This window comes from Cyanistes caeruleus, chromosome 3 (assembly GCF_971803275.1).
Source record: "Cyanistes caeruleus chromosome 3, bCyaCae1.hap1.1, whole genome shotgun sequence".
NCBI lineage: Eukaryota > Metazoa > Chordata > Aves > Passeriformes > Paridae > Cyanistes > Cyanistes caeruleus.
The window spans coordinates 75,095,685-75,105,711 of NC_141703.1; the positions used below are offsets into that span (position 1 = coordinate 75,095,685).

At 40.2% G+C, this 10,027-nt stretch overlaps 1 protein-coding gene across 1 annotated transcript; it reads left to right on the forward strand.

The window, feature by feature from the left end:
• Window positions 1–385: 385 nt before the first annotated feature.
• Window positions 386–7,032, forward strand: LOC111924322 (stromelysin-2-like). Its single transcript, XM_023920493.2, has 10 exons — window positions 386–636; window positions 786–1,030; window positions 1,489–1,637; window positions 1,731–1,862; window positions 2,724–2,885; window positions 3,291–3,510; window positions 4,662–4,795; window positions 5,390–5,549; window positions 6,395–6,498; window positions 6,700–7,032. The coding sequence occupies exons 1-10, from the start codon at window positions 532–534 to the stop codon at window positions 6,798–6,800; spliced, it is 1,512 nt and encodes a 503-aa protein (XP_023776261.2). The 5' UTR covers window positions 386–531; the 3' UTR covers window positions 6,801–7,032.
• The last annotated feature ends 2,995 nt before the right edge of the window (window positions 7,033–10,027 follow it).

Below are 10,027 nucleotides of genomic sequence, written 5' to 3' on the forward strand. Positions count from 1 at the left end.
GGATGTCAGGTGCAAGAAAAGAGAAATGTTTTTTTTTGTATAATTGGCTATGTCACCAAAATTATCAGGTACAAGATGGGCTAAAGGAAGGGGTTCTTTTCTGGCATGCTGAGGTCTTCCATGCAAGCCACATTGAGAAAACTGAAGACAATTTCTAGAGTACTTCTCAGGTGCTATGAGGAATTACTCTCACAAAAAGACAGGTCACTTCAGTGCCTCGGAAAAATGTGGTAGTTTTCATCCATCCCACTTTAGGAATCAAGAAAAAAACAACATACTGTCCGATAATATGATTGCGAAATCAGGGGGTTTTGGGCAAGGTAAACTGTCATGTGTTTGCTTGCTTCTAAACCCAAATTTGTTTTCTGTGTTTCTGTGGAAAATCAGAGGATGTTATAAGCTGAGTCATGCCATTATTGACTTTAGCAAGCACAGCAGTGATATAAATAGTGAAACACTGGTGAGTCTTAGACAGAGGAAAAAGAGATTGAGAGGTCTTCTAGCAAGGGCTGGTAGGACAGGGAGACAAAGATGAAGACAAAGATCCTTCTTTTCCTTGAGTTATTATATGTTACATGCTCCTCTGCTTTCCCAGTGGCTCCAGAAAAGGAAAAAGAAGATATGCAATTTGCTAAGGTAAGGATTATGGACAGAACTGATGAACTAATTTATTGAGAAAATGAACACAGTGATGTATTAGCAATGTAGAATATTTTATTACCAGATCTCTGCACTTGAAAAGAAAGTTTTACATTCTAAACTGTTGCTTTTTTCTTCTCTGTCAGAAATACCTTGAAAACTTCTATGAGTTTAAAGAAGAGAAACATTCTCTGTTTAAAGCAAAGGACCTCAACCACATGTCTGATAAAATACGAGAGATGCAGTCATTCTTTGGGCTAGAGGTGACTGGGGAGCTGAATCAGAAGACGCTGGACATGATGAAGCAGCCTAGATGTGGAATACCAGACATCCGTTCGTACAGCGCCTTCCCACACAGCCCCACATGGAAGAAAGAAGACGTGACCTATCGGTAACGTACATTAAAGCAGGTTTTTCTCCACACCACTGAGAAGCTCTGTGAATGCTAGGCAGAAGTAATGTCAATGGGTTCTTCACTATTTATTTCTGTATTTCTCCATATAAAAGCTCCATTCAGGATGAAAAGGACAGGAATGTGGAAGTTATTCAGGCTTCCAAATGGTGATGAGAGTAGCAAAATAGGAGTTTACATTAGTTAGCGAATAGCCTAATAAATAATATACTCAGTGGATAGAAGGAATACAACAGAGTATATTTGTTAGGGTTTCTGAAAGGCATGAAAGAAAACTGTGAAATCTTCATCTGTTATGTAAGCAAATATTTTGAAAATAAACCACTTGAGACACATAAATAATTGTAACAACAGATTCAAATGTTTGACCTTGATACCATGTGTCCCAGCCACATGTGATCTGGTTGCTTTTAATTCCTTTTGTCTTTAATTCACAGGATTTTGAACTACACTCCAGACATGCTGCAAGCTGATGTAGAGGAAGCAATTGCAAGAGCCTTCCAGCTCTGGAGCAGTGTCACCCCTCTGAGGTTCACCAGGATCTACGGCGGTCAAGCAGATATAATGATTTCCTTTGCATCTGGATGTAAGGACACTCTGTTGCCAGAAAATCATAGTACTTGTCACTTTTTCTTACCAAGATAATGAAAAGCATCCCTTTTTTCCCCTTTATTTTTAGTTCATGGTGACTTCTATTCCTTTGATGGTCCAGGAGGAACTCTGGCTCATGCCTACCCCCCTGGCAGTGGGATAGGAGGAGATGCTCATTTTGATGAAGATGAAAACTGGACCAAATTTACGACCTATAGTGGTAGGCAAACTTAAATATTGTGTTGACTGTTATTTTATTAGAAAGTGTTGTCTTGAAAATGCCATAAACTCACATATCCTGTGGCTGTAATTCCAGTATTTACTGAGATGTAAAATGTCAGTGTAAAATTAGTAAAACAGTTCTGCATTTTTTGATCTGGGATGCAGTCACAACAGTTCCTTGAAGTTAATGCAGACTGCAGTTACAGCTCCAGTGAAGGAAATGAAGTTAGCATGGAATCCCAATGTTGGGTAATCATGGCATCAAAAGACAGGGAATTTTCACCCTTGGATAATGACCTTAAAGGTCATAATATAACCTCTCACATTTGTTTGGTTGTTTGTTTGGTTTTTGTTTGGGTTGGGGTTTTTTTCTGATTTAAAGTGATGCTCATCTTTAACTTCTGGAAAGGAAAAAATATCTTGAATTTATCGGCAAATTAAATTAAATATAACAGTGAAGTGTTCTGGTTTCCAGCAGTGTCCAGGGATTATGTTACATGTTACTGGTTTTGTGAGGCAGTTACTGGGTAAATTCTGAAAATCTGGTCAGGTGACTAAAACCTTCTCACCTGCTTTTCAATTGTTATTTTTAAAGAAACCTTGATTCTTTGTTGGAAAATTTCTGCAACATGGACAAAAAACTGTTCCCAGAGTGGTTTTCCAGTGAGAAATCAGCGCCTATAATTCAAAACTCATTTCTTCTCCAGGAGGTCAGAGAGCTCTTACTTGGGCGTAGTTAGATTTTGCCATTTTTTTAAGACCGTGAATGATATATCTCACATGAGAGAATGGCACCTCTCTCCTGCTGTCATGCAAAAAATTCATTTAGTGTTTGTTCTTTGTGGTGGATCTTTTTTAGGATTCAACTTATTTCTTGTTGCTGCTCATGAGTTGGGCCACTCACTAGGTCTCAGTCATTCCAATGTTTTTGGTGCTTTGATGTATCCTATATATATGGCCACGGATACGAGGTACTACCAACTTCATCAGGATGACATTGATGGCATTCAAGCCCTCTATGGTAAGAAAGAAGCATCATTTTCTGGTGAATGATGGATAACAATTTATAATTAATTTTACCCAACAGATAAAATGTACTGAACTCCATACTACAAGAAAGATACTGAGGTTTAAATTCCTGTCGTTATTTTTGGGCAAATCTCTTGGGGTTTTTATGGCTAACAGTCTACACTGTGAAATGGAGTCTGTAGACTTTGTTCATTCCAGTTAGTCAAAAGATCCAAGAGCCTTTCCCCAGTGATACCAGAGGAACAGCCCATGACTATAGCATTAAACCCTCTTATCTTCCACAAAATGTACATGCACACCTGCCTATACATTTAGCTTCACATGGTACAGCCTGAAAAGCTGTGACATGAATTGCTCTGATCCACCTTCCAATTCCACACTTGTTTATTTTCCAAAGGACCCCCCAAGGAATCTGCTGCACTTCCAACAAAAGCTTTTCCCCCGCAAGAACCAACTGAAATGGTACCTGCAGAAGCACCAACTCAAATGCCTCCCAGGGAAGATCCAACAGAAATTACACCCTCCAAGCAACCCCAAAGACCAGATGACTGTGACCCTCATCTGACTTTTGACGCTATCACTACTCTCCGTGGGGAAACACTGTTCTTCAAAGGGAGGTAAGTGATTTTATTTCCAGCAACATCTTTCTGTGAGACTCACAAAGGAAAAGCATAAAGCTCAGTTCAGGGAATTTATCCTCCCTTGGTTACCAAGGAAAAAGTTTCTTTCTGTAAGTGTTAAGGCAACTTTGAAAAATTTTACTAACCCAACTGGGCTGGGTGAGTAACATGGTTTATTGACAAGTGAGTATAATGTTTTAATCCATCATATACCATCGTCCATGTCTTAAAATTGTGCAAGGCTGAATAATTCCAATGTCACTCCTCAGCCTGCAGCTGCTTCACATGCAGCACTGTCCTCATCACACCATCCCATATGTGGGCCAGGGAGCTGTGGAAAATGTCACTGGTGACTTTTAGTGTCACTCTGACCTAGGATTCTGCACTAGATCAACTGTCCAGTAATGCCTACAGGGAGCCCCTGCTGTTACAGGATGGCCTTGTTTCGGGCATGCTGTGACACTGCTCTGTAGTGAGTTGTTGGCTGGGCACATCCAGCCTGGTGAGAGCAAACAGTGGGTCAGGTTCAGGGCTTCAACCCCGTTTTGGCTTGGCAGTTGTGGTTTGATTGAATAAGCTTCCTTTCCTTCAAAAACACATGGAGAATTGTAGTTTAAAAACTTAATAATTTTCAGGGAGGAGGGGGAAAGAGCAGTTCTTCCTTAAATTGTGTTTTCACATGTTTCTCAAGAATTTTTACTTAACATTTGCAACCAAACTGAGATGAGGTGTGCCTGCCTACATGGGTCATGGTGAAGAGAAAGCTGCAATTGTCAGCACTGCCACAGATAACCTATGTTGTCCTGCACAAACTATTAGGGTGAAAATGCAGAACCCCACTGGGCCACCAGCTGTGGGTGACCCAGTCTGAGCTGTAGGTGACTCTGAGAGGTCAGACAAGATGAACTTCGGAGGTCTCTTCCAACCTCAACTATCCTGTGACCTTAGAGCAACCTGTAGCAAAGGGCACAGATCTGTGAGGAAGCAGAGCAGAGGGGAAGGACTTCATCCCAAAAGGGTTGGTGTCTCTGCCTCATAGGGAGCACTGGTTCCTGCACCCAGACACTAGGATTTAAAGTACATTTATGGGCCCATGATCTCCTAATGAAGTACAGACAATGAAGCACTGCTGGTTTTGTTTCTATCAGCTATATCTGGCGCAAAAGTCCATATTTCTCAGAAATTGAGCACGACACCATCTTCTCCTTCTGGCCATCACTGATAGCTGGCTTTGATGCTGCATATGAGGTTGACAAGAAGGACCGAGTGCTATTTTTTAAAGGTACTTCTCTTATATTCCATCAGGTTTTTATGCATACATGAAGTTATAGCAATAGTGCTGATGTTATTTAATCATAATGGAAGGAATATTATGCTAGTATATTCATATTAATTCTAATATTAGTACTACCACTAACAGAGGATATTCTTAATATTTAAATCCATTTAAATTTTGAAAATTATGTTACTGCCATTAACTAATGCTACTTCACAGCAGTCCTACACAGACTTACTTTGGTCAGTGAGAGAGAAAACCATAGCTGAGACAAAATTGATTGCTACATTACACTATCTAAATATATTTAAAAGATGAAGAACACACCTTTTAATTATTTTAATTATTTTAATTATTTTAATTATTTTAATTATTGAATATATAATATTCTTAATGACTATAAAAAAAAAAAAAAAACTCCAACAGCTATGTTGGACTTCTGTGTCCACACACAACTTCTGTGTGCCCTGAGTGGATAATTTTTTCAGCTGGACATCTGTGCTCTTTGGTGGCATTTACTACACAGAAAGCTCTGAGGCTCTGACAAAAAAGAGATCAGACTTCTCAAGAATCCTTACAACTTTTTCTGTTTTCCTGTAGATGATCAGTACTGGGCTGTCAGTGGCTACAGAATAGACTCGGGGTTCCCCAAGCCCATTCAGAACCTGGGCTTCCCCACCAGTGTCAGAAAAATCGATGCAGCTGTTCATGACCAAAGTACCAAGAGAACCTATTTCTTTGTCGGCAACAAGTACTGGAGGTAAGGCTCTTCTCTCTTCTGTACAAGAGATAATCAAAACAGCTTTTTTAATCGAGTAATATGAGTATTTTTACAGGAAATTCATGTCCTCTTTTTGTCAGCCTTCTCAGCTGCTAAAAGCTGAAACTCAATTACTCAAGGTCTTTTTATAAAACAAAATCTGTCACACCTGAGTATTCACTTACTCTTAATAGGCTGTGATTAAGGGGCAAATCAGTTTTGTTTATTCATTAAGAAGCAGTGTAAGCTAGTATAAAAATATAATGTATTATAATTAGTATAAAAAATATAAATCAAGTAGACTGTGCCATCATGTCAGGTATTCATTCAGTAGCTACTAACAGGCAGAAGTGCTCTGTGAAATTTATAAATGAAAAATCAAGAAAGTTATAGAAGGACATTAAAATAGTTAATTCCTAAGAAACAGTTCAGCTAAGCAGTAATCTTAGCCTAATAATTAATCTGTTATACTATCTTGAAAGAATGTTGTTACACCTGAAGTTTGTATTTCTCTTATGGGGTTACTTTATAGATCATGTGCTGTAAAATTGAAATAATTATGTTTGAATAATTATTTAAGATTATTACTCAGTATAAACCCCATTCAGCCTTATTATCAGTCTCATGGAATCAAAGATTCTGCTCTGATATTCTGAAAACAGACTAACCTAGGCTACTAAAGATGTAAATATTTACACAGCCAGGATTTCACAGCTTCATAAGGTCACAGATCGCAGGTCCTGGATTTTCAGCTGAGAGTAGGCATATTTTGTAAAAAATCCATCTGGTTTCAACACTGAGTGTCACATGCTTATTTTCTGTTTTCATGAAATTTCTTTATTTAGTTTCAATGAAAATACCCAATCAATGGAAAGAGGCTATCCACGAAGAATTGTTGCTGACTTCCAGGGGATCAGCCATCCAATTGATGCTGCCCTTCAGAAAAATGGTAAATAAATTAAAATGTAATTTTAAAAAACCCCAAAGGCCACCTACCAAAGGAAAAAAAACCAAAATAAGTTTCAATGCATATATTAAATTTTTGGTTTGTTTTGTTTTTTTAATCACCCATGGAAATAGTGAGTCTTTAACAAGAGGTATACAGAAATGAAATATTAATTTGTCAATATTTTTTTCCTTCCAATTATAGGATATTTCTACTTTTTCCATGGATCGAACCAGTATGAGGTTGACATCAAAAGGAAGAAACTCATCCGTATAATGAAAAGCAACAGCTGGTTTAATTGTTAGAAATATTAAGTGATGGTGCAGGAGTATATTTGTACCAGAAATAGCTTTTCATTTTTCTAGTTTTAAAACAGTGTTATTCAGCTGTTCCTGTGCATCTGAGTCTGCAATCTTTGGCAATTCTAATTTAAAACCTTAAAATGTAAAACTTAATGTACAGTTTTAATTTATTTTGTTCTCCAACTATTTATTAATCAGGTTGTTTTTGAGTAATAAAGTATTTTGCTTGAGTTTAGCAGTTGTTGTGCTCTGATTCAGTCCACTGGAGACAAGGCATCTGCTACAACCACACACAAGCCTGAACAGCACCAGGACCCATCAGCATTTTCAGCAGGGCTCAGTGCTTGTGGGGGGAAAGTTAAAGGGAAGAAGAGGGGCAGTTTTGCAGGCAATTAAAAACTACCCAGGGGACAAAGGAGGGAAACAAGACACTCAGGAACAATGTGGGGAAGGCACAAAAGTTAAGAGGAGATCCTGCAAAAGAGTGTGTGAAGGGAGAGCCTGGAGTCTGTGGCCTCACCTGCCATGACCCCTGGCACAGGGACAGAGGGGTCAAGGCAGGGGTGGGGACATGGCAGTGGGCTGAGAGGACCAGTGCCCCTGAGAGTGGTTGTAATGGATAGAGTCATTGGTACAGCAGGAATGAGTGACCAGAGAAAAGGGTAAGTGTCCAGTTTGGGGATGCAGGCAGTCTGGGAAGTGATGGAGATGATCATAGGGTCACAGAGTGTCAGTGGATTAGCCCTCTGGAGTGTAACTATGTGCCATGGAAAAGGAGTCAGGGCTGGCAGTCCATTTCCCAGTGCTCAACAACAAACCAGAAACAAGAACATTACCCAGAGCAAATAGCAAAATGATAAAAAAGCCAAGGATTTTTATGTAATTACCACAGATGAATCTTCCATAGGATGAGTGGTGAAACAGAGAAAAGCACATCTGCTTCCTCCATGGTCCTTTTGTAGGACCGTCTCACAGGGCAATAGCTCAATGAGTTTAAACACCCCTTGGGCTGACAAACAGCTTGGCTGTAGTCCATCCTCTCTTTGAAGGGATTTGATCTTATCTCTTACACTGCTCTGATAATGTGGCTGTACAAGGAAGTTGACTTGCTATTACTCTTTCTGTAGCAGAATTGGCAAAGGCAGAAAGAGAGGATGGGAATGGCTGACAAGGACAGCATTCCAGCTACCACAGCTCAAACCCATTTGGCAGATGTAAGATTTGTTCCTGATTTTCTGCATAGGGCAGTTGCCTGAGACATCTGAGCAAAGACCACCTGTCCCCCCATCCATCAGGGTGAGAGGAAGCTATGTGTCTCCTAGTGCACCCACAGGCCCACCATCCCTCTGTGCTCACAGACAAGATCAAAGAAAGGCAGCAAAGCTGATGCCAGGTTGGATTGGGCTTTTAGCAACCTGGTCTAGTGGAAGGTGTCAAGAGTGGGCTGGAACAATATTATCCTTAGAGTCCTTCTTACCCCAACAATTCTATAATTTTATGATGTTGGAATATCTCACTCTCATCTCTGCCATGTTCTCCTCATGCATGCTTTGTGCCATGCTAGATATGCTCTAAGTACCTCTAAAGCCAGGTTTAAAACCAACCTATGTTACAGATCAGGCCATGTCTTAAAAGTCACTTTTAACTTTGACAACAGTCCCTGCTGTCATGTCAAGTAGGGACACAAGAGCTCAGCATTGCCACAAGGGCAGTGGTTCACCGTGGTGAAGTCATGGACTGAAAAGTGTCTGAGCTCACCTGGCAGCAGTCCAGGCAGGGCAGAAACACAGGAAAGCTGGTATTGCCCTAACATCTCCCAGTGTCTTTCTCAATAGTTCTTGCTCTGTACCTAGCCTGTCCTGAACAAACTTCGGTCCAAGGATTTTAGATGCCTGCAGGCTTAGGCAGGGTGCTTGTGAGTACTGTTTGTGCATAACTGAGGGGGTTAATCCTATTTGTTTTCAAAAATGCTTGCATGGTTTGATATCCTAAATAGATGCCTTCTTGGATGTGAAAGCTACCTTCAGAAATCAAGCCTTTAGGCTCTTGTTGCTGTCTGAGACTTGAAAGTGGTTAAGGAGGAACCAAAAGGAACATTTCAGCAACAGTGAAGCAGAACACTGTTGATGTTTACAATGACTCACATTAAAGTATTTCTCCTGCATAAGGTTAGTACTGCTTTTTTAGTTATGACATCCAGGAAACAGCAAAATTACAATACTCCCATGCCTTTGGGTATCAATTAGCTTAAACTCACAATATCTGGAAAATGAGTGATATTTACCTAGCTGTGAAGGAAAATGTAGCAAGTGTAGACTGGATTAGAAATGGATGACAACATGCCATGGATTTCACGTAGACAAGGGGACTAGGGAGATGTGTTAATCATGGAATTTCTATCTGTATTTCTGCTTTGTTAATGTCGTAAACTTTGAAATGAAACATTACTTTCAATTTGGGAAAAGCAATGAAATTCCTGGCAAATGAAAGACATAGCTCAGATGACGTTGGAAACATCGGAAGCTGGAATGCTGCCTTTCTATACTCAGTGAACAAGATGAGATTTCTTGTTATAATTCATAAATTATTGCTGGAATTAAAGGCTTCTTGGGTGCCAGCGGGGGAAATTTATCCATAATTTCAAGTACTTGTCCCATATGAATAGAAACTTCCCTTGGAATCCAAGAGCAGGCATGCAAATTAGCATCACAAAATATAACCTGTTAGAACTAAAATTGTTGACTGCACAACAGATAACCTAGACCCAATCCCTTGCAATGAAATCTCAGGCAATAATCCCTTACTGACTTCACTGACAGAGAGCAAGGGTGACCCATGTGCAAGTTGACTAGAACTGGAACACTGAATGCTGCCAGGGAATCAGGAAATCATGCTGGAGACCCACAAGTGTTATATAAAAGCCAGAAGTAGGTCACACACTCGTCTTTGTCAGCAATAAGATACTTCTGAGGCTAGGTTTGTGCTGCCAGGTCTGAGGGTTTGCAGCACAGCCAGGAAGGAGGTGCTGAAGGCACCGAGTTAAGCAATGTTCGTGGCAGCACAGGCTGAAGTTGCAGTTTTACAGCTCAGAAATTTCCCCTGCACAGACCTGCTCTCCCAGGTTTTGGCCAGGGGCCCTACACTGCTACCAGAGTTCAGCCTGGCTGGGACACTGGGGGTACATAAGGCAGCAGAGAGGGGCAGTTTAAAGCTCTGAGTAATTAAGTCCT

Bases quoted from the DNA above. Each gene is read 5' to 3' on its own strand.
- LOC111924322 (XM_023920493.2), top strand. From the start codon at position 532: ATGAAGACAAAGATCCTTCTTTTCCTTGAGTTATTATATGTTACATGC. The intron at 2,886-3,290 runs GTAAGAAAGAAG...TATTTTCCAAAG, and splicing joins TGGCATTCAAGCCCTCTATG to GACCCCCCAAGGAATCTGCT. The intron at 6,499-6,699 runs GTAAATAAATTA...TTCCAATTATAG, and splicing joins TGCTGCCCTTCAGAAAAATG to GATATTTCTACTTTTTCCAT.